This window comes from Salmo salar, chromosome ssa17 (genome assembly GCF_905237065.1).
Source record: "Salmo salar chromosome ssa17, Ssal_v3.1, whole genome shotgun sequence".
NCBI classification, from domain to species: domain Eukaryota; kingdom Metazoa; phylum Chordata; class Actinopteri; order Salmoniformes; family Salmonidae; genus Salmo; species Salmo salar.
The window spans coordinates 87,338,061-87,356,061 of NC_059458.1; the positions used below are offsets into that span (position 1 = coordinate 87,338,061).

General features: G+C 42.2%; 1 protein-coding gene across 6 annotated transcripts; it reads right to left on the bottom strand.

The window, feature by feature from the left end:
* Nucleotides 1-376: 376 nt before the first annotated feature.
* Nucleotides 377-13,547, bottom strand: LOC123728302 (28S ribosomal protein S33, mitochondrial). Of its 6 annotated transcripts, none has more exons than XM_045700339.1 (3): nt 13,279-13,547; nt 2,988-3,190; nt 377-1,367 (listed from the first exon to the last, which is right to left on the bottom strand). In XM_045700339.1, the coding sequence occupies exons 2-3, from the start codon at nt 3,182-3,184 to the stop codon at nt 1,262-1,264; spliced, it is 303 nt and encodes a 100-aa protein (XP_045556295.1). In that variant the 5' UTR covers nt 3,185-3,190; nt 13,279-13,547; the 3' UTR covers nt 377-1,261. The 6 variants fall into 6 exon arrangements, with proteins under 6 accessions (XP_045556295.1, XP_045556292.1, XP_045556291.1 ...); XM_045700336.1 differs by having other exon boundaries at nt 2,970-3,190; nt 13,279-13,546; XM_045700335.1 differs by having other exon boundaries at nt 13,423-13,512.
* Nucleotides 13,548-18,001: the final 4,454 nt, after the last annotated feature.

Below are 18,001 nucleotides of genomic sequence, written 5' to 3' on the forward strand. Positions count from 1 at the left end.
ACTACATAGGTAATATGGTGGCATTGTTGGACGTAACCAGTCAGTCTCTGGACAAGACCCACTACACCAGTTAACATGTGTATCAAGGTGATCTGAACACACACATGGCTTTATGAACGGTGTGTGTAGCAGCAACATTAAAACATATCCACGTATTGAGTGACATCCAAATCCAACCACCCTCTGAGACTAGTTTTTCAACAGTTATGAGTTTCTCCTGTCAGACTAAATACATAGAAATATAAGGAATAGAACCAGAGTCTCCATTCAAGTCAAGGATTCAGACATTCTATTTCTATCTACTCAGTCCTATCCGATAGGAGAAATACAGATCACTTTTGAAAAACTGGGCCCTGGGCATCAAGTCATCAAGGGATCAGGTCAGAACAGGTTTTAATGGGTTTCCTGTAGTTACACTAAGTCACTATTAACAACATTGTATAACACAGTACTTACATGGCAATAAACCAGTCACAAAATGGAGAGAGTCCTCCTACACATCTCAGCAGATTTGTTGACAGTATTTTATTCATGACACCTGGTGTTACTCAGAACAGATGTAAAATCAGCAGCTTTGGCTCAGCCAATAGGAACATACTAGCATCACAATGACATGTACTGATGCCCTCCAGGTCTCCTTCACCTATTCACTGTACAGATGGTATGAGAACGGAAAGCTGCTAACAACGCGGATACAATTGAAACCTAAATGAAACATCTTGTAAAGCAATGAACAGAAATGTTTTATGTACCAAACACACAGCGATCAAAGACTGGTCACTTGTCAGACAGGATGTTCTGTGATGGGATATGAAAGGATCCTCTCAACACATCATCATCATCATCATCAGCTGTTACAAGGGTCCATTTAATATGAACATCCTGAGTGGGGTCACATGTTACCGATGTGAACACAGTTAGGGAGGCCATTCCTCTGGTGTCCCAAAGCAAACGAGGCCTGTTGTGATTCCCCATAGGTTCTATATGACAGGGCAAGGCTGGGTTTACCCATAGGTCCTATATGACAGGGAAAGGCTGGTTTAGCCATAGGTCCTATATGACAGGGAAAGGTGGGTTTAACCATAGGTTCTATATGACAGGGAAAGGCTGGGTTTAGCCATAGGTCCTATATGACAGGGAAAGGCTGGGTTTACCCATAGGTTCTATATGACAGGGAAAGGCTGGGTTTACCCATAGGTTCTATATGACAGGGAAAGGCTGGGTTTACCCATAGGTCCTATATGACAGGGAAAGGAAGTGCTTATTTCTTCTTGGTGGCTCTCTTTCCTTCGCCCTTCTTGGGTTTCCCCTTGCCTCGTAGTTTCCTCAACCGCCGCATCTCCTCCTTGAAGTCCTCGTGCTCATCTCTGGTGGGGAAACAGGGAGGAAATGGTGTTACTGAGGTAAGCAGCATTAGTACTAAACTAAAAGGACGTGTTCAGAAGAACAGAGACAAACAGGGTCTAGAAAACTGTCTGGTTAGAACACAGAGACAAACAGGGTCTAGAAAACTGTCTGGTTAGAACACAGAGACAAACAGGGTCTAGAAAACTGTCTGGTTAGAACACAGAGACAAACAGGGTCTAGAAAACTGTCTGGTTGGAACACAAACAGGGTCTAGAAGACTGTCTGGTTAGAACACAGAGACAAACAGGGTCTAGAAAACTGTCTGGTTAGAACACAGAGACAAACAGGGTCTAGAAAACTGTCTGGTTAGAGCACAGAGACAAACAGGGTCTAGAAAACTGTCTGGTTAGAACACAGAGACAAACAGGGTCTAGAAAACTGTCTGGTTAGAGCACAGAGACAAACAGGTTCTAGAAAACTGTCTGGTTAGAGCACAGAGACAAACAGGTTCTAGAAAACTGTCTGGTTAGAACACAGAGACAAACAGGGTCTACAAAACTGTCTGGTTAGAACACAGAGACAAACAGGGTCTAGAAAACTGTCTGGTTAGAACACAGAGACAAACAGGGTCTAGAAAACTGTCTGGTTAGAACACAGAGACAAACAGGGTCTAGAAAACTGTCTGGTTAGAGCACAGAGACAAACAGGGTCTAGAAAACTGTCTGGTTAGAACACAGAGACAAACAGGGTCTAGAAAACTGTCTGGTTAGAACACAGAGACAAACAGGTTCTAGAAAACTGTCTGGTTAGAACACAGAGACAAACAGGGTCTAGAAAACTGTCTGGTTAGAACACAGAGACAAACAGGGTCTAGAAAACTGTCTGGTTAGAGCACAGAGACAAACAGGGTCTAGAAAACTGTCTGGTTAGAACACAGAGACAAACAGGGTCTAGAAAACTGTCTGGTTAGAGCACAGAGACAAACAGGTTCTAGAAAACTGTCTGGTTAGAGCACAGAGACAAACAGGTTCTAGAAAACTGTCTGGTTAGAACACAGAGACAAACAGGGTCTACAAAACTGTCTGGTTAGAACACAGAGACAAACAGGGTCTAGAAAACTGTCTGGTTAGAACACAGAGACAAACAGGGTCTAGAAAACTGTCTGGTTAGAACACAGAGACAAACAGGGTCTAGAAAACTGTCTGGTTAGAACACAGAGACAAACAGGGTCTAGAAAACTGTCTGGTTAGAGCACAGAGACAAACAGGTTCTAGAAAACTGTCTGGTTAGAACACAGAGACAAACAGGTTCTAGAAAACTGTCTGGTTAGAGCACAGAGACAAACAGGTTCTAGAAAACTGTCTGGTTAGAACACAGAGACAAACAGGGTCTAGAAAACTGTCTGGTTAGAACACAGAGACAAACAGGGTCTAGAAGACTGTAATTTCACTGTCCGTGGTTAGCCAGAAGGACCTTCTAAAGCCTCTAGAAGTGGTTCTGGCTAGAGTAGGGCTGTATACATTATTACACAATGCCAAACACAGACATGCCAAAAGAACCCAGATCCCTTTCCCATGAATAGGCCTATGGATCTATTCAGCCCATCGTCACGTCATGTCTACCTGAAGAGTCCCATGTACCGTAGCTTCTGTGTAAGGGCATAGTAGATCTTGTGTTGAGGGTACCAGTCGTACACCTCCTTTTTCTGGGCCATGGGCGGCTCCTTGAACAGCTGGACCACCTTCATGGACTTGTTGTCCGTCGGACGCGCCACATCCCCAAAGATACGTGCGCTGAGACGTGCCATACGCACAGCGTAGTTGGACAGGCTGGCCATAGCTAGCTGAAATACAAGAGGAAAGAGAAGCAGCAAATATTAGTTACAAATATGTCCTCAAAAAATAAACAACTTCTATAGACGGGTTAGCTGACAACGTCACAAAACATGATCGCTTCAAATGGGGCAGAAATCTGTGTTGTGATTCTGGTTGGCCAGATAGCTAGCAACAACGACAGGAAGCTGGCATGTAGGGAATCGTAGGTGGCTCGTTTCAGCTAGTTTCATCTTCTTCTCGATGCCACGTCTTGTTTTGAGGTGTTCTGACTGATGTCTGACCTACGCTAATATGGCTAAAATTCACCCGCTACCTTGCCAACAACTGTAACGATGTATTTGACACAACAAGTGCAGATGTATATATTTTCAATAAACATCAGAGACGAAATATAGTTTACATGTTGTCAACACTTAACCTGAACAAGAATCTGGGCTTACAGGAGACGTTGAATACAGTCATTCTCTGTTAAGCCCAAGAAGCAGCCATTTAACAGCTTGTCGAACTTAACGTCGAAATAAGCATCAAATCCACCTTTTCTGCACCTCCAATAAAATCCCTTTTTACTGCCACGCGCAGATTGGCTGATCCAGCAGATGGAAAGGTCATTGATTATATCCAGAGAGGAACAAACACAGAGCAAGAGGTTTCACTCTTGACAAAATCTATCAAAAAAGAAAAAGCCCAATAAGTTTCTACGAGCTTATTTTGGCCCTAAGCTTGTCGACCTTTGTGACAACGATTCCTAATGGTAGAGCAGAGGCATGAGCATCTCCTAATTAAAGAAGATCTCCGTTTTATCACCTACAACAGTATAGGAACATAAAATCTAAATTGGTTGTATAAACCTGCTCTACCCAGAACGTAAAAATATTCCACCTGCCCTACCCAGAACGTAAAAAATATTCCACCTGCCCTTCCCAGAACGTAAAAAATATTCCACCTGCCCTTCCCAGAACGTAAAAATATTCCACCTGCTCTACCAAGAACGTAAAAATATTCCACCTGCTCTACCCAGAACGTAATAATATTCCACCTGCTCTACCCAGAACGTAATAATATTCCACCTGCCCTACCCAGAACGTAATAATATTCCACCTGCTCTACCCAGAACGTAATAATATTCCACCTGCCCTACCCAGAACGTAATAATATTCCACCTGCTCTACCCAGAACGTAATAATATTCCACCTGCCCTACCCAGAACGTAATAATATTCCACCTGCTCTACCCAGAACGTAATAATATTCCACCTGCCCTACCCAGAACGTAATAATATTCCACCTGCCCTACCCAGAACGTAATAATATTCCACCTGCTCTACCCAGAACGTAATAATATTCCACCTGCCCTACCCAGAACGTAATAATATTCCACCTGCCCTACCCAGAACGTAATAATATTCCACCTGCCCTACCCAGAACGTAATAATATTCCACGTGCTCTACCCAGAACGTAATAATATTCCACCTGCTCTACCCAGAACGTAATATAGATTCTTTCCAGACAAGGCATTTTTTCAGTTGCTTGCATCTTTTTATTCAGACCTTATTTGGAAGTACATAAAGGTCGTGACGGCAGTAATGATGATAGTTGCCCAGAGAAACTCCATTCTTTGGAAGCTAATTCCCATATATATTTTGACATTATTAAGCTTGAAAAGCTGGTGAATGGCTGTTTCCTGGGTTTAAAGTGGAACTGACTGCATTTTAGCAACATGAAATCTTATTAAAATCTGTTCATATACAACCCATGAATATCTGACAAGCGAGCGCTTGGTCATATGGCCATTTTCACATTTTCATGAATGTTTGGGCATTTGTGAAAATTCCATAGCAATATAGAGTGGGAAAGTGGCCTTGCGTTTGGACAATTTAATAGACACTGCAGTAAATAAACCATCTTTCTTGTCCAGGACCAGAGTCTATGCAGACTGGTGCACCATAGCCAATCAGAACTACAGTAGGACTATATACAAACATGCCATTTGCACACAGGCCTGCCATCATTCACTATGAACTGGACTGTGTGTTTACAGGCAGTAGGGCCTGCCATCATTCACTATGAACTGGATTGTGTGTTAACAGGCAGTAGGGCCTGTCATCATTCACTATGAACTGGATTGTGTGTTTACAGGAAGTAGCAACAGAGCGACTTTAGATCAATAGAACACATTCCCCAAAAGCCACAAAATACACCTGAATGGATTTCTGCAAATACCAGGGAGTCCTCTTACATTTTGGGAACTTCACAGTCCTGTTGATCAAACAATCATGACAAGGTAGGCCATCTTTTCACTATATACACACACATCAACAAGATCAACATCTAATGCTAGTCAACAAAGCAAGATTAGCGTAAAACCCTCTCAAAGTTTTTTTTAGCTAGTTTGCCATCAAAATTGCACTGTTAGGGCCTCCTGAGTGGTCTAAGGCTAGATGTGCCACTAGAGATTCTGGGTTCGAGTCCAGGCTCTGTCGCAGACGGCCGCGACCGGGACACCCATGGGGCGGCGTACAATTGGCCGGGTTAGGGGAGGGTTTGGCCGGCAGGGATGTTCTTGTCCCATCGCGCTCTAGCAACTCCTGTGGCGGTGCGGGCGTAGTGCACGCTGACACAGTCACCAGGTGTACGGTGTTTCCTCCGTCACTTTGGTGCGGCTAGCTTCCGGGTTAAGCGGGCATTGTGCGCCATGGCTCTCGACCTTCGACTCTCCCGAGTCTGTACGGGAGTTGCAGCGATGGGACAAGACTGTAACTACCAATTGGATACCACGAAATCGGGGAGAAAAATAAATAAATACTAAAAACAATTTGCACTGATAAGCAATAGAGAATTGTAGCCTCCTCGCCTTTCTGCAGCTTGCCTTCCAACAGTGCATGCTTGTCCCAACCAAACACCCAAGCTAAAGTTGGCTTGCTAGCTACTTCCAGACACATAATGAGAGAACACCTCACTCTGATCATTTGACTCCCCCTAGCAGACCTGGTTAGGTTGTTTACATGTTATGCAGCATTTTTTTTACTAACTTCCTTTCTTTGCCTACATTTACTGACACCAGTCATATTCAGCAGGTGTTGCACGTTGGTATCATCAGTTATTCAGCGCTCTGGCACGCTCAGACGAGAGTGCTCTGAAATCGAAGTAGATAATCAGAGTGAATTTGTAAAACGCAAGAGATATGCTAACTGGATAACAGTCGTTCAATTTCAGAATAGCGAAGCGATTAACATGTCTTGCTAGCTAACCAAATGACACCTGCATCCATATCTCTGTAGCCACCGGAAAATTCAGTCACTCACCCACTCCTCCGATGACATCCTCCTAGCAGCTAGCTATCTAGCTAAGTTCAGTCTCTGTGTTTTAGCTTGCTACATAGATTCGCTAGCCTATCAGCCACATTTTAACTGACTTGTGATCATGGGCCTTGGCCTTACTAGTTTGAATCAAATTTTATTGGTCACATACACATGGTTAGCAGATGTTAATGCGAGTGTAGCAAAATGCATGTTCTTCTAGCTCCAACAGTGCAGTAATATCTAACAATTCCCCAACAACTACCTAATACACACAAATCTAAAGGTTTGGAGCGAGCAGTCGCACCACGCTTCGCTCCACAGGTAATATTCCACTTCGCTACATTACAACGGCTTGATTTGTTTGATCTGAGCAATTCTTCTTAGCTAGCTACATAGCCGTCTTTGTATCAAAGATAATTGTGTAGTTTAGAGTAACTGAGTAATTATCGAGGCTAGCTATCTTCGTCCTCCTAACGTAGTCAACACTGCTAGCTGCTAGCTAGCTAGTCATCACTGTTAGCTAGCCAACTTCTACCGACTAGCAGCACCGCAGAAACTATTACATTACAACGCAACGACTTGATTAGTGTGGTGTTAGTGTTAGTTAGCCAGCTACATAGTTGTCTGTGCTGTCTCTGTATCTAAGATAATTGTGTAGTTTGAGTTTGAGTATTATCGAGGTGTGCTAGCCAGCCGCGACGCGGCGCCAGACTTACTCAACACACCTAGTCATCATTAACCCACTGCCAGATAGCCATCCGTTACCGACTAGCAGCGCTGTAGTTACTAATACTTCACAACGAACGATTTGACTAGTGCAGTGTTACCTAGCTAGCTACCTAGTTGTCTTTGTCATAGCTTGATAATTGTTAATTGATAATTGTTAGCTAGCCAGCCATCGAGGTTAGCTAGCCAGCTATTTCCGTCCCCCGCGACGCCATTTTTCCTAACCTAGCCAACTATTACCGACGAGCAGCATTGTTGAAACTAAATACACTACAAGGAACGTCTTGATTAGTGTTATGTTAGCTAGCTAGCTACAAAGTTGCTTTGTATCATGACAAGGTGTAGTACTGAAACTACCGAGGTTACCTAGCCAGCTACACGTTCAAAGTCAACAACGCAGCCACTGCTAGCTAGCCTACTCCACCAGCCAGCAGTACTGTATCATTTTAGTCAATAACATTTTTGCAACGTAAGCTTAACTTCCTGAACATTCGAGACGTGTAGTCCACTTGTCACTCCAATCTCATTTGCATTAGCGTAGCCTCTTCTGTAGCTTGTCTACTATGTGTCTGCCTATCCCTGTTCTCTCTCCTCTGCACAGGCCATACAAACGCTCCACACCGCGTGGCCGCTGCCGCTCTAACCTGGTGGTCCCAGCGCGCACGACCCACGTGGAGTTCCAGGTCTCCGGCAGCCTCTGGAACTGCCGGTCTGCGGCCAACAAGGCTGAGTTCATCTCAGCCTATGCTACCCTCCAGTCCCTAGACTTCCTGGCGCTGACGGAAACATGGATCACCACAGATAACACTGCTACTCCTACTGCTCTCTCCTCGTCTGACTACGTGTTCTCGCATACCCCTAGAGCATCGAGCCAGCGGGGTGGTGGCACTGGAATCCTCATCTCTCCCAAGTGGACATTCTCTCTTTCTCCCCTGACCCATCTGTCTATCTCCTCATTTGAATTCCATGCTGTCACAGTTACCAGCCCTTTCAAGCTTAACATCCTTATCATTTACCGCCCTCCAGGTTCCCTTGGAGAGTTCATCAATAAGCTTGACGCCTTGATAAGTTCCTTTCCTGAGGATGGCTCACCTCTCACAGTTCTGGGTGACTTTAACCTCCCCATGTCTACCTTCGACTCATTCCTCTCTGCCTCCTTCTTTCCACTCCTCTCCTCTTTTGACCTCACCCTCTCACCTTCCCCCCCTACTCACAAGGCAGGCAATACGCTTGACCTCATCTTTACTAGATGCTGTTCTTCCACTAATCTCATTGCAACTCCCCTCCAAGTCTCCGACCACTACCTTGTATCCTTTTCCCTCTTGCTCTCATCCAACACTTCTCACTCTCCCCCTACTCGGATGGTATTGCGCCGTCCCAACCTTCGCTCTCTCTCTCCCGCTACTCTCTCCTCTTCCATCCTATCATCTCTTCCCTCTGCTCAAACCTTCTCCAACCTATCTCCTGATTCTGCCTCCTCAACCCTCCTCTCCTCCCTCTCTGCATCCTTTGATTTCCTCTGTCCCCTATCCTCCAGGCCGGCTCGGTCCTCCCCTCCTGCTCCGTGGCTCGACGACTCACTGCGAGCTCACAGAACAGGGCTCCGGGCAGCCGAGCGGAAATGGAGGAAAACTCGCCTCCCCTGCGGACCTGGCATCCTTTCACTCCCTCCTCTCTACATTTTCCTCTTCTGTCTCTGCTGCTAAAGCCACTTTCTACCACTCTAAACTCCAAGCATCTGCCTCTAACCCTAGGAAGCTCTTTGCTACCTTCTCCTCCCTCCTGAATCCTCCTCCCCCTCCCCCCTCCTCCCTCTCTGCGGATGACTTCGTCAACCATTTTGAAAAGAAGGTTGACGACATCCGATCCTCGTTGCTAAGTCAAACGACACTGCTGGTCCTGCTCACACTGCCCTACCCTGTGCTTTGACCTCTTTCTCCCCTCTCTCTCCAGATGAAATCTCGCGTCTTGTGACGGCCGGCCGCCCAACAACCTGCCCACTTGACCCTATCCCCTCCTCTCTTCTCCAGACCATTTCCGGAGACCTTCTCCCCTACCTCACCTCGCTCATCAACGCATCCTTGACCGCTGGCTACGTCCCTTCCGTCTTCAAGAGAGCGAGAGTTGCACCCCTTCTGAAAAAACCTACACTCGATCCCTCCGATGTCAACAACTACAGGCCAGTATCCCTTCTTTCCTTTCTCTCCAAAACTCTTGAACGCGCCGTGCTTGGCCAGCTCTCTTGCTATCTCTCTCAGAATGACCTTCTTGATCCTAATCAGTCAGGTTTCAAGACTGGGCATTCAACTGAGACTGCTCTTCTCTGTGTCACGGAGGCTCTCCGCACTGCTAAAGCTAACTCTCTCTCCTCTGCTCTCATCCTTCTAGACCTATCTGCTGCCTTTGATACCGTGAACCATCAGATCCTCCTCTCCACCCTCTCCGAGCTGGGCATCTCCGGCACCGCGCACGCTTGGATTGCGTCCTACCTGACAGGTCGCTCCTACCAGGTGGCGTGGCGAGAATCTGTCTCCGCACCACGTGCTCTCACCACTGGTGTCCCCCAGGGCTCTGTTCTTGGCCCACTCCTATTCTCGCTATACACCAAGTCACTTGGCTTTGTCATATCCTCACATGGTCTCTCATATCATTGCTACGCAGATGACACACAATTAATCTTCTCCTTTCCCCCTTCTGACAACCAGGTGGCGAATCGCATCTCTGCATGTCTGGCAGACATATCAGTGTGGATGACGGATCACCACCTCAAGCTGAACCTCGGCAAGACGGAGCTGCTCTTCCTCCCGGGGAAGGACTGCCCGTTCCATGATCTCGCCATCACGGTTGACAACTCCCTTGTGTCCTCCTCCCAGAGTGCTAAGAGCCTTGGCGTGACCCTGGACAACACCCTGTCGTTCTCCACCAACATCAAGGCGGTGACCCGATCCTGTAGGTTCATGCTCTACAACATTCGCAGAGTACGACCCTGCCTCACACAGGAAGCGGCGCAGGTCCTAATCCAGGCACTTGTCATCTCCCGTCTGGATTACTGCAACTCGCTGTTGGCTGGGCTCCCTGCCTGTGCCATTAAACCCCTACAACTCATCCAGAACGCCGCAGCCCGTCTGGTGTTCAACCTTCCCAAGTTCTCTCACGTCACCCCGCTCCTCCGCTCTCTCCACTGGCTTCCAGTCGAAGCTCGCATCCGCTACAAGACCATGGTGCTTGCCTACGGAGCTGTGAGGGGAACGGCACCTCCGTACCTTCAGGCTCTGATCAGGCCCTACACCCAAACAAGGGCACTGCGTTCATCCACCACTGGCCTGCTGGCCCCCCACCTCTGAGGAAGCACAGTTCCCGCTCAACCCAGTCAAAACTGTTCGCTGCTCTGGCACCCCAATGGTGGAACAAGCTCCCTCACGACGCCAGGACAGCGGAGTCAATCACCACCTTCCGGAGACACCTGAAACCCCACCTCTTCAAGGAATACCTGGGATAGGATAAAGTAATCCTTCTAACCCCCCCCTTAAAATATTTAGATGCACTATTGTAAAGTGGTTGTTCCACTGGATATTATAGGTGAATGCACCAATTTGTAAGTCGCTCTGGATAAGAGCGTCTGCTAAATGACTAAAATGTAAATGTAAATGTAATATGTACATGATCTACTGCATCCATGTACATGAATATGTACATGGATGAGCGATGGCTGAGCAGCATCGGCAAGGTGCAGTAGATGGTATAAAATACAGTATATACATGTGATATGAGTAATGTAAGATATGTAAACATTATTAAAGTGGCATTGTATAAAGTGACTAGTGATCCATTTATTAAAGTGTCCAGTGATTGGGTCTCAGTGTAGGCAGAAGCCTCTCTGAGTTAGTGATTGCTGTTTAGCAGTCTGATGGCCTTGAGATTGAAAAACTGCTTCTATCTCTCGGTGATCATATTGACATTCCCAGCCGTAGTTACATTTGTCCGTTTTTGTCCAAAAAATATCGAGCCATTGAAACAGAAACAGTGCATTCTGAATGGTACCAGGTCCGCTGTGATTTACAACATGATAGCAATATTTTCTGGACCACCAAGACATGTATTGGTTTATTATATAAATCATGTATTGAACTGCATCTATCTATTCTGACAACAGTGCCTTGGTGTACGGCATGGAATGTTAAGTCAAATATAACCTATTTATAAAACCTCTTATGAAGTTGGTTTCGTAGCATAAAAGTGTGAATTTGATATTTTTGACTGATATTATGATTATCTGTTTTCAATGGCATAAAGTACTTAAGTAGTACTTTTAAGTATTTTTACTTAAGTAGTTTTTTTGGGGGTATCTGTACTTTACTATTTAAATTTGTCAACTTTTACTTTACTACATTCCTAAAGAAAATTATGTATTTTCTACTCTGTACATTTTCCCTGACAACCAAAAGTACTCGTTGCATTTTGAATGCATAGCAGGACAGGAAAATTATCTAATTCATGCACTTAAAGAGAAAATCCCTTGTCATCCCTACTGCATCTGATCAGGCAGACTCACTAAACACAAATGCTTTGTTTGTATATTATGTCTGAGTGTTGGGGTGTGCCCCTGGCTATCAGTCAATAAAAATAAAAATACAAATTGAATTGTGCCGTCTGGTTTGCTTAATATAAGGAATTTGAAATGAGTTATACTTTAACTTTTGATACTTAAGTATATTTAAATCCAAAACCCTTTTTTACTTTTACTCAAGTAGGATTTTACTTGGTGACTTTCACTTGAGTAATTTTCTATAAAAGGAATCTTTACTTTTACTCAAGTATAACAATTGGGTACTTTTTCCACCACTGTGTGTTTCATATCTGCAAAGTAGTTCCTCTTTAAATAGTCCAAGTGCCACCCACCAAAAATGTGTTGGACCTTCCGTCTGACTACGCAATCCACTGTTTCATCAGCCCAGCCAGGCAATTTATAAACTTGATCTCCACTATAAAAAGCATCTAGACATTATCTCACATTTCTTTTAGATTAACAATTAGTTTTAAACAGCAGAGATTTGTATAAACCTTGCTGTCTCTCCGACATTTGCTAAATTGATTCAATATTCAAATTCCACCTCCAGCTGTCCCATATCATAGTAATGAACGGGTAGAGTCGCGACGAGACAGACAGCGTTTCTCAGCCAGTTGAAATCATGAATCAGCTGGCATCATTTTTATGGATATATAAAAATACATTTAAAATGAAATAAAAAGAAGGTCCAACTAAAGGAATTGCAGCAGTCTTTCTGGCTCCAGTGTTTGAAGTGATTGTAGTTGTGTTGTCTGCTAGCTGCTCTGAACAACAGGGGTCCTGACCAGAGAGAACATTTTCTATGCCAGGAGAAACCTCACCTCATTAACTCATTGTTATGGACGTATCCAAATAAAATGTCACTAGAAAACTGATTAAACAAATGCCAAATGTAGCTAGTGTTATTGTTTTTGACCTGACTAAGTTAGCCGTAGTTGGCTAGCTAACAAAACAAGAGAGAAGAACGGTTATCTCGGGTCTAACACCCGTACCAATATCCTCCAAAAACACCAGCTTCTCGGGCATTTTTTCATTTAAATAAACACTGTATGGTTCAAAACTTGTAAAAGTAGATTTAAAAATAAATAAAAATAATAATACATTTTGCACCGAAATCCGAGCGCATATTGGGTTATTTCCCTAACAACATCCTGGCGTTGCCGTTTTACCTTAGTTACTATTAATTTCACAGAACTATTTGTGAGTTCGGTATATATATAAATAAATAAAAACTGAAAACACATGTTACCGGTCTTTTTTGGGCCTTGGATTAAAATAATAATCGCCATATTGAACGTCTTGTGTAAAACCCAGTATTTCCCCCCATAGTAGCTAAACAACCAACCCGTTAATGAAACAGCTTCATGGTTTTAAAACCAATGGAAAAATCATAGCCAACAAACACACCATAAAGTTGATGATCAGTGTGAAAACATGCACCAGACAGAGGAAAGCACATACTGAATAACAAAATGGCTCACTGTGTCCACAGCCAAATACAGACCTGGAATCACCGCGACGTGTGGACTGGCTTTGTTATATCCAATGTTGATATGTTACCATGTTCTACACGATAATGGTATACCTTGCTACTCAGTATGTGTGTCACTAGTAGTTATTATTGTATTTCGTTAAATATGTCGCTAACCTTCAAGCATGCCACCACTGCTATTCTTCTTCTTCGATGAGGATTATCGGCGGGCTGGCATCCAATACATGTTGCATTACCGCCACCTACTAGACTGGAGTATAACTCCCTTATACTTGGCTTGAAAATGTCAAATAAATACATTAATACCCCTACACTCACTAAAAACCCACCACCTTAATCCACTATTTAAATCTATCTAGTTCTACTTCAGACCAACAGCCTGAAAGGACGGGACACCACCACTCAACACACCCTGTAACTCTTCTGAGGTAAAGTCTTGTACACTCAAATACCTCACTGCAGCTGCCACCACAACCTCAACATCCAGAGACTTACGTTCCATCCCTACAGTACAGTTGATAACCATTGCTATAAATGCTAAAAATCCAATCTTACTGAAGCATACTGTACCAGTCAAAAGTTTGGACACACCGGCTCATTCAAGGGTTTTTCTTTATTTGTACTATTTTCTACATTGTAGAATAATAGTGAAGACCTCAAAACTATGAAATAACACATATGGAATCATGTAGTAACCAAAAGTGTTAAACAAATCAAAATATATTTTAGATTCTTCAAAGTAGCCACCTTATGCCTTGATGCACCTTATGCCTTGATGACAGCTTTGCACACTCTTGGCATTCTCTCAACCAGCTTAACCTGGAATGCTTTTCCAACAGTCTTGAAGGAGTTCCCACATATGCTGAGCACTTGTTGGCTGCTTTTCCTTCACTCTGTGGTCCAACTCATCCCAAACCATCTCAATTGGGTTGAGGTCGGGTGATTATGGGGGCCAGGTCATCTGATGCAACACTCCATCACTCTCCGTCTTGGTCAAATAGCCCTTACACAGCCTGGAGGTGTGTTGGGTCATTGTCCTGTTGAAAAACAAATGATCGTCCCACTAAGCCCAAACCAGATGGGACGGCGTATTGCTGCAGAATGCTGTGGTAGCCATGCTGGTTAAGTGTGCCTTGAATTCAAAATAAATCACAGACTGCAAAGCATCCCCACACAATTGCACTTCCTCCTCCATGCTTCACGGTGGGAACCATACATGCAGAGATCATCCAGTCACCTACTCTGGTCTCACAAAGACAAGGTGGTTGGAACTAAAAATCTCAAATTTGGACTCATCAGACCAAAGGACAGATGAGCATGTTTTGAAACTAATCGTGAACGTTTATGATGTGTTGGCTATGCTCTTTTGCACACCAGTATTTCTACTTGCACATTATCATCTGCACATCTATCATTCCAGTGTTAATTTACTAAATTGTAATTACTTGCTACTATGGCCTATTTATTGCCTTACCTCCTCACGCCATTTGCACCCACTGTATATAGACGTTCTTTTTTTTCTATTGTGTTATTGACTGTATGTTTGTTTATTCCATGTGTAACTCTGTGTTGTTGTTTGTGTCGCACTGCTTTGCTTTATCTTGGCCAGGTCGCAGTTGTAAATGAGAACTTGTTCTCAACTAGCCTACCTGGTTAAATAAAGGTTAAATAAAAATGTGATTGGTATTAAACCATGACCAATGAAGCTTTTTGATAATCGGGTTGGTTGTTTAGAAACTATGTGGCTAAGTTCAACATAGTGATTGTTATTTTAGTCCAAGGGCCACAAATACATCGGTAACGTATGTTTCTTCAGGTATTGCAAGGACGGACACCGAACGCACAAGTAGTTCTGTGTGCAACAAAAGTTACTAAGGTAAAACGGCAACGCCGGAATGTTGTTAGGGAAACAACCCAAGATGCACTATGATTTCCATGCCGCAAATCTCCGCTGTTGAAAACTAAATTGTAGTCTAAAAGAAATGTGAGATAATGTCTAGATGCTTTTTATAGTGGAGATCAAGTTTATAAATTGCCTGGCTGGGCTGATGAGACAGTGGACTGTGCAGTCAGATCTTTATTTAGTATATATTTTTTTAAATAGATTTTTCATATATATTTTTTTATTATAACATTTCAAATTACAATACAAACGTAGGACATCAATACATGTATATTTTCTCTGAAGAAACATAAAATGACATTAAAAGTAAGAAAAAAAAAAAAAAAACACAAAAATGTACTTTCAAAAGTTAAAGTTAATATAATCAAATAAAGGCCAGGGGTTACAGTTGTACAAACATATGATAGAGTTGTAAGAATACAGTGTTTTTTTTGTTATTGATGAATTCTAGAAATTTTATTAAATATTGGATTTCAACTAAAAAATGTATTGCATTTGGGGACAGATTTCAAATATTTGTTTTTGTGTATATTAAATTTACCAGAGAGAATGAGGAATGAATGACTAATTCAGTGGTTTTGTTTTCATTTGAATAATAACATTACATTTCTCATTGTAAATACCTGGGTCTTATTGATTAAATAAAAAATGTACATACTTAACTCGCTCCAAAATAACTTCACAGAGTCACACTCATAAAAAAAATTGTAAAACAGTTTCCCCTTCTTTATCACAGAAAAGGCATATTTCTTGTAAGTCCATGAGTAGACAAGATATTGCAAGGGTATATTTTGTGCAAGATTTTAAAGTGAATTTCTTTTACTTTATTTGATTTGAACAAAAAAAATGTGTGAGGGAGCAACCAAGCTTTCTTCCATTAAATTTCAGTAATATATGCGTTCCAGAAGATTTTCCATCAAGGAGGGATCTTGTTGTTGGAGTGAAAAAGTATTATTACATTTTCTATCCAGCAGGGGGCAACCTTCTAACATAAATTGTGCATCTATCTTGACGTGTTTTCCAAAACACAAATCAGATTTAATTAATTGAGTAAATCCTGAAGGTATTGCGTTGCATATAGAATTAATTATTTATAATGTATTGGTAAGTTATATGTTTCTAAGACCTTCCTATAAGATAGTATATTCCCTTCTTTATCAAAAAAATCAAGCACAAATATAATATTTATTACAAACCACTTAAGAACAAAGACTTGGTTTTTTAACAACAATATCTTTGTTGTTCCACAGAAGTGCCTTGTGTGGCTGAAGAGTTGTAGACAACATAGTTTCCAGGATAGAAGAGCCAGTTCATGAAATTTGGACAGTTTGATGGTAATTCTGCTGGAGAATAATTGCACATCCACAAAAAAATTGAAGACAACCCCATTTCATAAAAATATGACAGGGAATGAAGAACCATATAGATTCAGAGCGAAGCATACAGCTTTTTATCCAGTTTACCTTTAAAAAAGGTATTGTTGATATCAATGAATTCTAGTACATCAAGCCCACCATAAGCTCTATGGTTTGATATTACAGACTTATTAAGTTTGCGTCGTTTATTTTTCCATATAAAGTCTAGGAAAGTTTTGTTGATATCCTTGCTGGTTTGATCAGATAGGGATAGAGCATGGTAGACAAACCGTGACAGACCATCTGCTTTGGACAGTAAAACCCTTCCAATAATAGAGAGAGAAATTGAGATGTTGACGGACAATATGATTTTTTCGCCATGTGCACCCCTAAATATTTCACATTACCTTTCACTGGAATATTCTCAACAGATTGGTAATTTGAGTTATTATGGGACAATATTTCGCATTTATTTAAGTTAAGTTCCAGACCAGAAGCAGAAGATAATGATTTGATAATATTAAGTCCAATAGCAACTTGATTCTTGTCTTTTAGAAGCAGAGCTGTATCGTCTCCTAATTGAGATATTTGTATTTATTTTCCAAAAATTGAAATACCTTGTAATTCAAGGGTTGTTTAAAATGCTAATAAATAGTAATTCTACAACTAAAAGGAATAAGAAAGCTGAAAAAGGGCAACCCTGGCGTACACTACGGTGAATATTAAATATTTTAGATGTTCTATTATGATTCATCTTAACACAATTAATATCGTTATAAAAACAGATCGATCACAGAGAAAAGCTAGTACCGAAACCAAACGTGTGCAACGAATGTATTAGGGACTTGTGTTCTATTGTATAAAATGCTTTACAAAAGTTGAGGAATATTATAATACTGTCGGAGTCAACTGAATCAGCGCGAACAATCAAGTCTAAAACTAAACTAATGTTACAGCTGATGTGGCGACATTTCATGAAACCAATTTGGGTTTCATTAATAAGGTGGTTTTTGGCCCATTTTAAGTCTATTAGCTTATGCTAAAGTTATCAATTTATTATCTGTATTTAATAATCTAATAGGTCTCCAATTAGAACAACACATTTTTTGGTGAGTGTCCCTTGGACTGTTTAAAGTGGAACTGACAGCGTTTTAAAACTACTTTGCAGTCAAAAATATCAAATTCTCAGTTTATGCTCAGAAACCAGGTTTTAAAAATAGGTTATATTTGACTCAACATTCCATGACACACATGAAGGCATTGTTTTTGGTCGGCCAAAACATATTGCTATCACATTGTAAATTACAGCTGCCCTGGTACATTGTTCCTGCCTCCATTCGATATATACTGTTTCACTTTCAACGACTCAATATTTTGGACAGAATTTGACGAATGTAACTAAGGCTGGGAATGTCAATACAATCAAACTAGTAAGGCCAAGGCCAGTGATCACAAGTCAGTTAAAATGTGGCTGATA